We start from the raw sequence: 14,638 nt of genomic DNA, 5'->3' as shown, positions 1-14,638 counted from the left end.
CTGATTGTTATTCGTAATGTATTTGTTTGGAAATTGTTTTTGAAAAGAAGAAAAATCTTTTGCCATCAATTCTTACGTCAAGTTAATACACACAACTAAGAAAAGTGTGGATTCAGTTTGAGTATGTCATATTTAGTTCCACATCATACATACATATTTCCAGAGAACAATTTTGTGCTCAATAACATTTTACAAAAACAAAGAAAATGAAATTAAGAATGTATTTACAAAAGATAACGTTTAATTTTGATTGACATGGTCAGATACAACTATTCATCTAAATATAGTTGTGTAGGGGTGATCAAGGGTATCTCCTCTATGGGGGTCTTGGGGCACTAGGAGGTTAACCCCTTTACTACTGTTACCCGGGGTGGCCCTTGGCAAAGGCCTAGTACCTGACAGCCCCCTAGCCAGCGATACGGTGAAGACCTCAACGGCGGAGCAGGCGGAAGATTTAAGAACTACCACAAGGGCTGCGATGGCGGAAGAAGGCTGCAGCAGAAAAGGGTCCCCAGTCGTCTTGGACTCCATGCCACTGGACCCTGACCCGATTCTGTCAAGGATCGTGTGGTGGCTGTCTGTGCACCAGTGTACCCAGGTTAAACTAAGTCACGCACAGGCATCCTCCATAAAGGGATACACGTCATACTTGTTCGAGTGACCGCCGATGATCAAGGGTGATGGGTCAAATGCAGAGAATAATTTGACCACACCTCGTGTGTGTGACAACTTTACTTTAACAACACCGCATCCTAGATTATTAGTCCTGTAGCTGAATAAGGAAAGTGAAGCAAAACTACAGTAGAATTGTGTGACTGATAACGAGGACATGGATACAGTGTTTTCAATATAAGCACTATTTAATTGGTCTAAAGCATTTATGACAGCTAATCAGGCTTAGTGGATCTGGGTCAACTCCCATGTGTGTGTGTACACTTCTCCATCGCCCTTACGTCTACTTTGCTTTACCTGTTCATTGGACTCATTCATGTCAATCAAGCAGACAGGTGAGTGTTCCATTTCAAACTTACACTTGAGAATAGGCTGATGTGGTTCTCCCAGTCCAGGATGCAGACCTTGACCCAGCATGTCCCCTTCCCTCGGGCCGCTTACTCCCAAGCCCGGGAAAACCTGGTGAAGGCCATCCCGCCCAAACTCCTCTGCTTGCTGGCCTGCGGGGGACTGGACTGTCGTTACGAAGGACCAGACTGTTGGAAAGCGAGCCAGCAGGTCATCCGTGGCATTTTCTCCTCATGGTAAGACTCTGCGGTAAAGTTTTGTCATGCGTTGGGGGACATGACTTCTACCAAAAATCTCAGGGTGACCGATGACATCATCGCTATGGCACGGCCGTCCACAATCTTGATTGAAAAGTTCGACGTTATAGAACAATTTCAGAGGTATACCTTCAAGATTCATTTGTCTTTGTACACAAGTACACCTAGTTTCTTCTTGATTGCCTCTACAGGTTGAATATAAGATCCATCATAAACATGCAAGTACCTGGCGAACATGCGCACTGCGGACCCCCTTTGGACCCTGGAAGTGGCTTCACATACCTGCCGCAGATCTTCATGGAGAATGACAGTGAGACCTTTTTAGATACCACAAGTTGTAGTAGAGCCTTCATTAGCTTGACCTGTACAATTCAATCAATCAATCAATGTTTATTTATATAGCCCTAAATCACAAGTGTCTCAAAGGGCTGTACAAGCCACAACGACATCCTCGGTACAGAGCCCACATACGGGCAAGGAAAACCCACCCCAGTGGGACGTCAATGTGAATGACTATGAGAAACCTTGGAGAGGACCGCATATGTGGGTAACCCCCGAGATCCAATACAAGACCTGTATAAAAAAACTCTTGGCTGGATGTGTCGTCCTGCGGGGCTTGAACCAGGGTGCACTAATTGGAGCAAAGAGCCTACACTGCTCAAAAACGGACACTTTTTCTGTCTAAACTGCACTGCTACTGAATGGAGCGGGAAAAGGGTTGTCTCGTCATCGATAAGTCGCCACGTCCGCGTGAGTCTCTCGCTTCCAATCAGGGTGCAAGAGGGTTCACTCTGTGCATCGCTCTCAGCAACTGAGCGTTTTTATTCAATAGCAAAATTAGACGCACGGAGTGAATCCTCTTGTCTGTAATCCACAATCTTTGTGGCGGACGGCAAGAGCGCAAGCTTACACACACTCAGAGAGCCTGGCTTATCACAAAGAAAGTGCTGTGATAATATTTGGGCGTCTCGTGTGTAAACATTGACATGGACCAATGATTTGTTGGGAAGTAAAACCACCTGTACCTAAGCTCTTCAATATTTACTGAAGTAGAATTTTAGCTAATAGAGATTGGGATAATTAGGATAGGTCTTTATTGTCATTGCAACAAGTAAAACGAAACTATGTTTTCAGCACAAACCCATTCAAAATTAGACAAACAAACAGTGTACAGGGTTACAGTACAGGAACGCTGATAGGTCGCCACGAGGTGCCCCGTAAAAAGGTGGGAAAAAGGTAAACCTCCATGCCATGCACACATAAACATGTTACATTTAATCACGACAACTCGCAACAGAGAGGGGGGAGTTGGGGCCCTGGAGGTCGACTGCTGCTATGAAGCGCTGCCAGCCGTACATCACTCCGAAGGGGAATCAAGCGGGGGTGGGGGTGGGGGTGGGGGGGGGGGTGTGCGTGTATATGCCCATTGTCTTGGGTGTGTGAATGTAGTGTCCATAGGCCTGGGGCCGTTCTGCATGCAAGCAAAAGTTCGACTCCAGGTGTCGTTGAGGAGGGAGGGAGGTCAAAAGCGTCCATCATTGAGGTGTCCTCGGGGATGTTTTCAGAACAGCCTGCTCCTGCGTCAAGGCCATTCGAGGGAGTCAAATCGTAGATTACGATTTTTGTTTTTCCGCGAGCAGACATGACAATGGCTTGTCTGTTCTATTTGTCCGATTGACAAGATAGTTTTATTTCTTGAAGACACTTTAAAGTTACTGAACTTCTAATTATGGTTAAGAAAAACAACTAATAAATCAAAGTTTATTACATTTGAAAGGAATATTTGCATTATCGTGCGTAATTTGGTCTCCAAATATTGCTGACAATATTGCCGTTTTTCGGCAACAATTTATGGGACAACATATCGTCCAGCAAAATTTGTTATCGGCCCATCAAAACTCGTGACAATTCCCGTTTTGGACATTTCTAAGTTTCTAACGGTTTTGGGAAATCGAGCATAACTGCAGTATATTAGTAGAAGGCTGAATTCTTCATTGTATTTTGCAGATACTGTGCCTAATGTGACTCAAACCATTTGATGTTCTTTGTGTGAATGTTCAGTTTATTTCTACAACTTTGGGATGCCAGATTTCGGCGTGTCCTCCCTCGTCGGCATCATCGATGGCGTAAAGGTGTTGGCCTTCGCTGCGGGGGAGGGAAGGGTTGCTGTGCACTGCCACGCCGGTCTGGGCAGAACAGGTCTGGGCAGAACAGGTCTGGGTTGGGATTTGCGCTAGCGGGTGTGGATACACAACTTGACACTGATTGCTCCACAGGTGTCCTAATAGCCTGCTACTTAGTCTACACTTTGCGGATCAGTCCCAGTGAGGCCGTGCACTACGTCCGCATCAAAAGGCGGGCTGCAGCCAGGGCCACTTGCTGGCTGCAGCCCGCAGATCGAGGAGGGGCTTATTTTCCCTCAATGTGGGCGGGTCTCAACGTTGAGCCCGCGGGCTCCATCTGGTGGCGGAGATCCGGCAGCACACATTCTCAAACGTCAATAAAGCTACTTTTAACTTGTCAAATGTATTTTTTTTACCATGAAAAAACAATTAAAAAAATATATATATATATATATAAACCATAGTATGAAAAAAGGTTCATGTATTTGATAGACTTAGACATTCCTACTTTTAACTTGTCAAATGTATCTGCCATCTTTTTTGTAGTTTTATTCCTTTTTTATTATCTTCATTATTTTCTGTATTGATCCTACACTATTATTGTGTTTTTTTGTTACTTCTGATATGGCCTTGCCACGGTTTACTTGCTTGTTTATTTATTTATTTTTTGTGTCTTTTTATTTTGTATTGTTTTACATCTGATCAACTTCTGTGACTTTCCTTTTCTTTTTTAAGTGTGAACGGTGGAGAGGTCCTCGAGAGGTGATCTTGGGATCACTTCCTGAGGATCCTTGATGCCGAGGAATGTTCATCCACTATGGTCTGGATAGCCTGTAGCTGATCCTGAGCCAGAGCGGGATGGATGGATATATATATATATATATATATATATATATATATATATATATATATATATATATATATATATATATATATATATATATATATACATACAAAATCTGGGTATCTTTTCTAATACTGTTTATACTGTAAACCTTGAATTGTTAAAGTTTAAGTGCACCTCTCTCCTCAAGTGTGCATGTGAGTGGGTATGAGTGGATGTGCGATTGTATGAAGGTTTTGCGTGACCAAAGTATGACTGTTAAATGTGATTTTAACTGTAAAATTCAATAGAAATATTTGCAGAAAAAAACAAAAAAAAACCTTGTCAAATGTATTTTTTTTACCATGAAAAAACAATTAAAAAAAAATATATATAAACCATAGTATGGAAAAAGGTTCATGTATTTGATAGACTTAGACATTCCTACTTGTAACTTGTCAAATTTATTTTTTTTACCATGAAAAAACAATTTAAAAAAAAAAAAATATAAACCATAGCATTTCCATAAGAGTATAGACACATATTATTTTGCACACTCAATTATATTAGCTAAGTCAAATAAACCAAAGACAGAAGACTTTGCATCATTGATTTTATTTTTCACCCTAGGCTAAAAATGTTTGATCTGTAAAGAAAAAAAAATGTTGTAGCCTAGCCAAATACATTCCTTAAGCTTCCATAAATGTTTAACAATGGCAAGTATCAAGGTATTGTTCTGGCCCATAACAAGCAACCCTGTTCCCTGTTTCCAGTTCTGTTCATTTTCCACTGTCTAGAAAGGAAACAGATTGCCGTTCTTATAGGCACAATAACAATGCAAGATGTAAAACTAAGGTAATTGAAATAAGTGGAGGAATTACGCTTTAGTCTAGCAATAGTTGACTACAAGACTAATTAATCACATGACCTCTCACCTGTAGCCCTCCTTGCACTCGTCGCCGTTTTCTGTCCTGCAATCGGTCTTCTTCAGACCTTAGTGATTTAATGACAACATACATTCACTATGAAAACATTCATGTTGGTCTGTTGACCGTGAGTAAAACATTTTTTTTGTGATTTGTGATATTCAAAGCACTTACGGCATGGGGAAGTTCTGCAGGAGAGCGAGACACCACCATCTCCTCATTTGCAGCATGTTTTCCTTTGAAGAAGGAAATGCAGGAAGATGTTAATATCCATCCATCCATCCATTTTCTACCGCTTATTCCCTTCGGGGTCGCGAGGGGCGCTGGAGCCTATCTCAGCTACAATTGGGCGGAAGGCGGGGTACACCCTGGACAAGTCGCCACCTCATCGCAGAGATGTTAATATGTTGTAAAAAAAATAACACCTTGTACACTAAGCATAATGTGTCACGATGTACACATACTTCTCTGAAATCACAATTGGCCCCCATTACAATGTACAGAGTGTACTGTAAGCCAAGAGGTACTGCTTAATATAATGGCAGGCGTATTCCCAAGGATACATTTTTTTCAATACAAATGAATGTGGTTTTAATGTAGCAAGCAAACATTTTGACAGACAACAGCAATGCTATAACATGCTGATTTGGTCTTACCATCAAAACAAACACGCCACAGTTGTTGGAGCACCCTTGCTTTGTTAGGCCCTGAGGTGTGAACAATGTATTTTAATAAAAGTATGGCAAGAAAATAGTAAAAAGTTAGCAAATGCTATTATGTAATGTCTCACCTGGACATCATTCACACCAAGCTCTCTCCAGGGGCCAGAAGAGAGGCTGTGAGCAACATGTCTGTACAAATAATAAGCCAAATAAAAGTCACTCAACTTCAATCAACTTTTGATTGAAAAGCGCGCATAAACGCTTGGAACAAAGCCTGAACTGAATAAGGAAGAGGTTGGAACTTCAAATCAAAAAGTTTTCATAACAGGCTTAAACAGAACTGCCCGTCTCAAAAAAGATAAATAGTTCTGTTTCCATCTGTTTAAGGAATCAAAATAGTTGGAATATGGAATGGAATATTTTAGATCAAATAAAAACAGAACCATTAATTAAAACAAACAAAGGACAAGTGGTTTAAAACAGAACTACCACTGTCCAGGAGGTGCCCTAAAAACCTGAATAGACTGGTTCTACTCTCATCTCTCCAAGACATGAGACAGCTAGTGGAAGAAAACCAAGTCTTTATACATGTATGATTATATGAGTGACATTCATAGATAACCACAGTGGCACAATAGTTAACTTTACCAGTTGTTCCTGGCTGTCTTGGAGTTTCTGTCCCCAGTATGCTGTGTGTGCTGAAAACTTGTGGAGACTAGGGAAGTCTCCATGAGGTCTCTGCTCACTGTCATCATTTACTAGTGTAGAAAGCAACAACCGAAAAATAAAATCAAGTGTGAAATGTCACATTTCTCATTTGAATGATGTGCAAAATAGAGCCAAAACTTTTTGATTTGAAGTTCCAACCTCTTCCTTATTCAGTTCAGGCTTTGTTCCAAGCGTTTATGCGCGCTTTTCAATCAAAAGTTGATTGAAGTTGAGTGACTTTTATTTCGTTTATTATTTGTACAGACATGTTGCTCACAGCCTCTCTTCTGGCCCCTGGAGAGAGCTTGGTGTGAATGATGTCCAGGTGAGACATTACATAATAGCATTTGCTAACTTTTTACTATTTTCTTGCCATACTTTTATTAAAATACATTGTTCACACCTCAGGGCCTAACAAAGCAAGGGTGCTCCAACAACAGTGGCGTGTTTGTTTTGATGGTAAGACCAAATCAGCATGTTATAGCATTGCTGTTGTCTGTCAAAATGTTTGCTTGCTACATTAAAACCACATTCATTTGTATTGAAAAAAATGTATCCTTGGGAATACGCCTGCCATTATATTAAGCAGTACCTCTTGGCTTACAGTACACTCTGTACATTGTAATGGGGGCCAATTGTGATTTCAGAGAAGTATGTGTACATCGTGACACATTATGCTTAGTGTACAAGGTGTTATTTTTTTTTACAACATATTAACATCTCTGCGATGAGGTGGCGACTTGTCCAGGGTGTACCCCGCCTTCCGCCCAATTGTAGCTGAGATAGGCTCCAGCGCCCCTCGCGACCCCGAAGGGAATAAGCGGTAGAAAATGGATGGATGGATGGAATATGTGTTATATGTGTTTTATGTCGCACGTTTGCACCAAGAAAAATTCCTAGTTTGTGAACCCGTTCTCAAACAATGGCAATAAAACTATTCTGATTCTGATATTAACATCTTCCTGCATTTCCTTCTTCAAAGGAAAACATGCTGCAAATGAGGAGATGGTGGTGTCTCGCTCTCCTGCAGAACTTCCCCATGCCGTAAGTGCTTTGAATATCACAAATCACAAAAAAAATGTTTTACTCACGGTCAACAGACCAACATGAATGTTTTCATAGTGAATGTATGTTGTCATTAAATCACTAAGGTCTGAAGAAGACCGATTGCAGGACAGAAAACGGCGACGAGAGCTAGGAGGGCTACAGGTGAGAGGTCATGTGATTAATTAGTCTTGTAGTCAACTATTGCTAGACTAAAGCGTAATTCCTCCACTTATTTCAATTACCTTAGTTTTACATCTTGCATTGTTATTGTGCCTATAAGAACGGCAATCTGTTTCCTTTCTAGACAGTGGAAAATTAACAGAACTGGAAACAGGGAACAGGGTTGCTTGTTATGGGCCAGAACAATACCTTGATACTTGCCATTGTTAAACATTTATGGAAGCTTAAGGAATGTATTTGGCTAGGCTACAACATTTTTTTTTTCTTTACAGATCAAACATTTTTAACCTGGGGTGAAAAATAAAATCAATGATGCAAAGTCTTCTGTCTTTGGTTTATTTGACTTAGCTAATATAATTGAGTGTGCAAAATAATATGTGTCTATACTCTTATGGAAATGCTATGGTTTATATATAATTCTTTTTTCATTTTTTTCATGGTAAATGCTATGGTTTATATATATATATATATATATATATATATATATATATATATATATATATATATATATATATATATATATATATATATATTCATGGTAAAAAACAACAACACATTTGACAAGTTAAAAGTAGGAATGTCTAAGTCTATCAAATACATGAACCTTTTTCCATATTAAGTCATTGTGCTGTGCCGGATCTCCGCCACCAGATGGAGCCCGCGGGCTCAACGTTGAGACCCGCCCACATTGAGGGAAAATAAGCCCCTCCTCGATCTGCGGGCTGCAGCCAGGGGTTATTCGCAGCCAGGGCCACTTGGAGTCTCCTGGTGAAACAACCTCAACGCTTTGTACGGGGCTTTAACATCCACCTTTTACCCAAACAATCACACACCACACTCCAATCATGGGGCTGACATTATCGACAGCCTTCGAAAGACTTTCTGGCAAAAAACAAATGAGGATTTTGATGGGTGAGTTTAAAAAAAGCGTTGTTTTGACGGTTAGCTTAGCTTAGCTACTTGCTAGCTTGCTCGAAGCCTCGTCGTTTTCACATGTTAAAGTTTGAAAAAAATACATAAACAAGGGCTCCCAATTGACGGACAACATAGTAAAGTTTACTTTAGTGGCGTAAAAGTGGTAAAATAGTCAAGAGTCAATAAACAAATGAGTTAATTTTTAAAGGCAGTTTGTCGACTGGAATTCGACGTTTTTCTCTGCTGTCGCAGGGAAGTAAATTAAATAATAATTTAACTCTTCTTTGAAACAATTATTTAACTCTTCTTTGAAACCTCTACATATTTATTTTTAACTCTTTGAAACATATCTACATATTTATTTTTCACTTTGAAACATCTACATATTCTGCCTTATTTTTAGCTCTTCTTTGAAACATATCTACTTATTTATTTTTTAACTCTGGAAGATATCTACATATTCTGCCTTATTTTCAACTCTTCTTTTACACATCTACATACTTTGCCTTATTTTCAACAAAATAGTTTCCAATTAATTGTCTTGTGCAATATTATGTAGAACTTAGGCGACAGAGTAGTCATTTTTGACATTGTTTTTCCATGCCAGTTTCCATTTTTTTTAAAAACCCCACAGTTTGTGAAAGTATTTTTAGGGCAGGGGTATAACATTAAAAAACAAAATTAAGAAAAAATGTCATGTTCAAAGGCAAAATGAATTGATTCGGTTTCTACCGAGCAAAACAAAAGCTATTTAGGGACTAGACGAGGCCCTAACCATAATATATTGTTAGCATCCCTGTTTTGAAAAAAAAGCAAGTTGTAATGTCTATCTTTGTTTTATTATGTAATATCTGACATGTTGTCATCCTCCCGTGTTGTAACTTGTCATTTCTCAACATTCCCGTCCCTAGTCGGACTAGATGCTGCCGGGAAAACCACCATCTTATACAAACTGAAGCTCGGCGAAATCGTAACAACCATCCCCACTATTGGTAAGACATGGGGACTTTGTCATCACCTCAATGCTAATTAATATTGCTTCTGATTGTACACAACCTCGTTTACCTTTTATTTTTATTTCCTCCTTGGACAGGTTTCAACGTGGAGACCGTAGAGTATAAGAACATCAGTTTCACAGTCTGTGATGTGGGCGGTCAGGACAAGAACAGCCCCCTGCGGAGGCATTATTTCCAGAACACACAGGTAAAGTGTAAACTCCGCTTAGTTCTGCCTCAGCCTCTGTCAGTACGTCTCTTTAGCACCCAGCATTGTCCCTCCCACACAACCATCTGATTGGTTACACGCAGAGCAGTAACAGCCAATCAGCAGTGCGAGGCATTATTTCCAGAACACACAGGTATTATGGCTAATGTGGAGGCATTATTTCCAGAACACACAGGTATTATGGCTAATGTGGAGGCATTATTTCCAGAACACACAGGTATTATGGCTAATGTGGAGGCATTATTTCCAGAACACACAGGTATAATGGCTAATGTGGAGGCATTATTTCCAGAACACACAGGTATTATGGCTAATGTGGAGGCCTTATTTCCAGAACACACAGGTATTATGGCTAATGTGGAGGCATTATTTCCAGAACACACAGGTATTATGGCTAATGTGGAGGCATTATTTCCAGAACACACAAGTATAATGGCTAATGTGGAGGCATTATTTCCAGAACACACAGGTATTGGGGCTAATCAAACCAAAGTCTCAGACAAAGCGATGTATACTCTGATTAGTCATGTGTTTGTCTCACTTAAATGTTGTTACTCACCACACCAGTCATTTAAAGCATGTGATCTCAGTGTGTTCAGTTAAAACACCACACGCTATGTCTACTATATACAGTACAGGCCAAAAGTGTGGATACACCTTCTCATTTCAATGTGTTTTCTTTATTTTCATGACTATTTACATTGTAGATTGTCACATCAAAGCTATGAATGAACACGTGTGGAGTTATGTACTTAACAAATAAAGGTGAAATAACTGAAAACATGTTTTATATTCTAGTTTCTTCAAAATAATCACCCTTTGCTCTGATTACTGCTTTGCATACTCTTGGCATTCTCTCCATGAGCTTCAAACCTGAAATGGTTTTCACTTCACAGGTGTGCCTTATCAGGGTTGATTAGTGGAATTTCTTGCTTTATTAAAGGGGTTGGGTCAATCAGTTGTGTTGGGAATGAGAAGGTGTGCCCAAACTTTTGGCCTGTACTGTATGTGTGCAGCTAGCTCAATGCTCATGTTAAACTTCCTTTTTATGTTTTGTTGTGCAAATTATAGATCGAATGATTATTTACTTTTATGAACGTGGAAGCATACAATTAGCTAACTATGTCAATATTGCTTTTATCTGGCAGGGCCTCATCTTTGTAGTGGACAGCAATGACCGACAAAGAGTGAACGAGGCTGCAGATGAGCTCTCAAAGATGGTATGTATGCAACTCAAAACTAAGAATTCATATATTTTTAAAGGTAGACTTATAGTCAGTGAGAATATTCAGGTTGTAGTATCCAGTTATTTTGAAAATTCAGTAAAATCCCCGCTGTCAGAAGAAATGGCAAATAAACACAAGCTCAATGTTGGTCAACAGCAATCCAGGTTCAAGCCTTAAATGTGCATCAAACATGTATTAACACATTTTAAAGAATAAAACATGTAGGTACTCGTAGGGCTGGGCGATATGGATGGAAACTTTATCACAATATAAGTAGGGGTGTAACGGTACGTGTATTTGTATTGAACCGTTTCGGTACGGGGGTTTCGGTTCGGTTCGGAGGTGTACCGAACGAGTTTCCACACGAAAATATTAAGTAGCCGCCTCCGCTTCCTTCTGCCTCTGTCTGTCAGTACTCTACACAGCACCCAGCATTGTCCCACCCACACAACCATCTGATTGGTTACAAACAGAGCGGTAACCGCCAATCAGCAGTGCGTATTCAGAGCGCATGTAGTCAGTGCTTAGCGTTTAGCAGGTAATCAACAGGCAGCGGACTCTCCCCAAATTATAATAAACACCTCCCAGTCAACTACTAGTAACATCACTATGAGCCCGTTGACCTTCTAGAAATGTAAAAGGCAGCTCAGCTCGCTCGCAGTCCTTGAGGTGAAGGCTAATTCGCTTTTAGCGTAACGTTAGCTCATTTTGCGGTGTGTGTGTGTTATGGACAGCAAAGCCCTCTCTGTCTGTTATTTCACTTTACCCTTTTCTGTGTTGATTGAGCTGTGTTGAAGCAGCAAAAAAGGACATTATGTTAAATGAAGAGTTTGTCTCTGATAGTTGATATAATAATGTAACTGCATCATTAAGCCTACATAAACTCCATGGTGTTCAGGGATAAATAGTCTCTCCTATTGCTATTGTACCATTTTTTCAGCTATAGTTACATTAATCATTAGTAATGGAGCAGCCGCGTTTTGAATGGCAGGGTCCCTGCTATCACATGTTGATAAAAATATAACATTTACATAATAAAAATCAACCACAGGCTTCCCAAATGCTGTAATAAATTAAGCATGATGAGTTGACTTGAAACTGTTTAATGTTGCACTTTTTATATGTAGAAGGAAAGTTTTGCCATTTTATTTAATCTGAGCAACAACTTGAGGCAGTTTAATGTTGATTAACGTGGGCAGAATTATTATAGTGTTCCCAATGTTAAAAGGATAAAGCCATTGTTTACAAATTTGGTAAATAAATGACCAAAAAATTTATATTTTGTTGTTTTCTTACTGTACCAAAAATGAACCGAACCGTGACCTCTAAACCGAGGTACGTACCGAACCGAAATTTTTGTGTACCGTTACACCCCTAAATATAAGTGTTTTATATCGGTAGATAGCGAACATTTTTGATATTTTTTTATGACTTATCGAAAAAAAAGCACCAGGAGAAAAACTGCTCCCCTCACCTCCCAGGGGGTGATAAAGGGTGATGGGTCAAATGCAGAGGACAAATTTCACCACACCTAGTGTGTGTGACAATCATTGGTACTTTAACTTTAACTTAACAATGTCCCCACAAAGAAAGATAGCGTACGCACAACTTAAAATAGTGTTGATTGCGAAAACAAAGCAGGTGTGGGCAATAGCACTCAAAGGAAGGCGTGAAGCTGCTACAGGTAAACGCCAACAAAACAGGAAGGGTCACCAAAATAACAGCGCAAGACAGGAACTAAAGCACGACAAACAGGAAACAACAAACTCAAAATAAGGCACGACAACCTGGTGGAGTTTCATTTTTTAACCTTTTCTGCTGGTGGTGTGCCTCTGTATTTTTTCATGAACAAAATGTGCCTTGGCTCAAAAAAGGTTGAAAAACACTGGTCTAACAAGTCCGAGAAGATGACATTCCTATGAGGCGGGATGACGCTGCACCTTCAAATGACTCGCACGGTGACATTTGGTGTTGTCAAGTCCTGTGTTTGTGCTTGCAGTTGCAGGAGCAGGAGTTGAGCGACGCCGTTCTGCTGGTCTTCGCCAACAAACAGGACCTCCCCAACGCCCTGTCAGTCAGCGAGCTCTCAGACAGACTGCGTCTCAACGTCCTCCGCAGCAAAGCTGTAAGTCACTCCAGACTCCCAGTGCAGAAAGCATCCTTCTCCTCACTTTCCTCATTGCATCCCCCACAGTGGCACATTGAGTCCACCTGCGCCACCCAAGGCACCGGGCTGTATGAAGGACTGGACTGGCTTTCCACAGAGCTGTCCAAGTAGATGGACCGGACGGATGAAAGAGTGAGCCTTTTTATGGACATTCAATCGGGAAACATTTGGTCTTCCGGCGGCAGACAATGCTGCAGACTAGTAGGAGGATGTTTTTGGATTTTGTATTTTGAAGCCTATTCCATATTATCTTTGTTTAGTTTGCTTATTCTTCTTACCTTTGCATTCCATTCTAAGACCAGCAATCCTTTTGAACACAATGCAACTGAATTCTTGAACAGTTGATGGTCGTGTGGCCTAACATTCAGTGAACCGTGTTGCCTGCCACTAAATGAATCCACAAAGGAACATTGTGCCTTCCTTTTGCCCTCTTACACCATCGCAATCTTTTTTTGGGGAGCAGAAGTTGGATGCTTTTATAAGCAACTTGTAGTTTGCATGACCCTAAACAACCGTCATTCTCGTTGGTCCAGTCTAGCAACATACTAACATAGACCAGGCGTTAGCATGACATGATCAAGTAGCATTTGTTTGTTTTTCTTTGTGGCAGAAAGCACTTGAAAAACACTTTATAATTATCTGTAATTAGAGATGTCCGATGATATCGGACTGCCGATATTATCGGCCGATAAATGCTTTAAAATGTAATATCGGAAATTATCGGTATCGGTTTCAAAAAGTAAAATGTATGACTTTTTAAAAACACGGACGTAGGGAGAAGTACAGAGCGCCAATAAACCTTAAAGGCACTGCCTTTGCGTGCCGGCCCAATCACATAATATCCACGGCTTTTCACACACACAAGTGAATGCACGCATACTTGGTCAACAGCCATACAGGTCACACTGAGGGTGGACGTATAAACAACTTTAACACTGTTACAAATATGCGCCACACTGTGGACCCACACCAAACAAGAATGACAAACACATTTCGGGAGAACATCCGCACCGTAACACAACATAAACACGACAGGACAAATACCCAGAACCCCTTGCAGCACTAACTTCCAGGACGCTACAATATACACCCCCGCTACCCCTCACCTCAACCTTCGCATGCTCTCAGGGAGAGCATGTCCAAAATTCCAAGCTGTTGTTTTGAGGCATGTTAAAAAAAGTAATGCACTTTGTGACTTCAATAATAAATATGGCAGTGCCATGTTGGCATTTTTTTCCCATAACTTGAGTTGATTTATTTTGGAAAACCTTGTTACATTGTTTAATGCATCCAGCGGGGCATCACAACAACATTAGGCATAATAATGTGTTAATTCCACGACTGTATGTAACGGTATCGG

General features: G+C 40.4%; 2 protein-coding genes across 3 annotated transcripts; both read left to right on the top strand.

The window, feature by feature from the left end:
- Positions 1-76: 76 nt before the first annotated feature.
- Positions 77-7,835, top strand: LOC133646065 (protein tyrosine phosphatase domain-containing protein 1-like). 2 transcript variants are annotated; one of them, XM_062041057.1, is made up of 6 exons: positions 77-1,007; positions 1,063-1,256; positions 1,320-1,400; positions 1,469-1,587; positions 7,502-7,563; positions 7,671-7,835. In XM_062041057.1, exons 1-6 carry the CDS (start codon positions 921-923, stop codon positions 7,674-7,676), a joined length of 549 nt encoding a protein of 182 aa, XP_061897041.1. In that variant the 5' UTR covers positions 77-920; the 3' UTR covers positions 7,677-7,835. The 2 variants fall into 2 exon arrangements, with proteins under 2 accessions (XP_061897041.1, XP_061897040.1); XM_062041056.1 differs by lacking the exons at positions 7,502-7,563; positions 7,671-7,835 and adding an exon at positions 3,339-4,277.
- A 634-nt stretch (positions 7,836-8,469) lies between these two features.
- On the top strand, positions 8,470-14,521 carry LOC133646075 (ADP-ribosylation factor 4-like). The gene is made up of 6 exons (XM_062041071.1): positions 8,470-8,658; positions 9,573-9,653; positions 9,755-9,864; positions 11,034-11,105; positions 13,111-13,236; positions 13,306-14,521. The coding sequence occupies exons 1-6, from the start codon at positions 8,592-8,594 to the stop codon at positions 13,387-13,389; spliced, it is 540 nt and encodes a 179-aa protein (XP_061897055.1). The 5' UTR covers positions 8,470-8,591; the 3' UTR covers positions 13,390-14,521.
- Positions 14,522-14,638: the final 117 nt, after the last annotated feature.

The sequence above is a fragment of the Entelurus aequoreus genome, linkage group LG03 (assembly GCF_033978785.1).
Source record: "Entelurus aequoreus isolate RoL-2023_Sb linkage group LG03, RoL_Eaeq_v1.1, whole genome shotgun sequence".
Lineage (NCBI taxonomy): Eukaryota > Metazoa > Chordata > Actinopteri > Syngnathiformes > Syngnathidae > Entelurus > Entelurus aequoreus.
This window is presented reverse-complemented; position numbering and strand designations above follow the sequence as displayed.

Excerpts from the sequence above, each read along its gene's own strand:
- LOC133646065 (XM_062041056.1), top strand. The coding sequence starts at position 921 with ATGTGTGTGTGTACACTTCTCCATCGCCCTTACGTCTACTTTGCTTTA. Across the intron at positions 1,008-1,062 it reads CATGTCAATCAAGCAGACAG|TCCAGGATGCAGACCTTGAC; the intron begins GTGAGTGTTCCA and ends TGGTTCTCCCAG. Across the intron at positions 1,401-1,468 it reads GTTATAGAACAATTTCAGAG|GTTGAATATAAGATCCATCA; the intron begins GTATACCTTCAA and ends TTGCCTCTACAG.
- LOC133646075 (XM_062041071.1), top strand. The coding sequence starts at position 8,592 with ATGGGGCTGACATTATCGACAGCCTTCGAAAGACTTTCTGGCAAAAAA. Across the intron at positions 9,654-9,754 it reads AACAACCATCCCCACTATTG|GTTTCAACGTGGAGACCGTA; the intron begins GTAAGACATGGG and ends CTCCTTGGACAG. Across the intron at positions 9,865-11,033 it reads ATTATTTCCAGAACACACAG|GGCCTCATCTTTGTAGTGGA; the intron begins GTAAAGTGTAAA and ends TTTATCTGGCAG.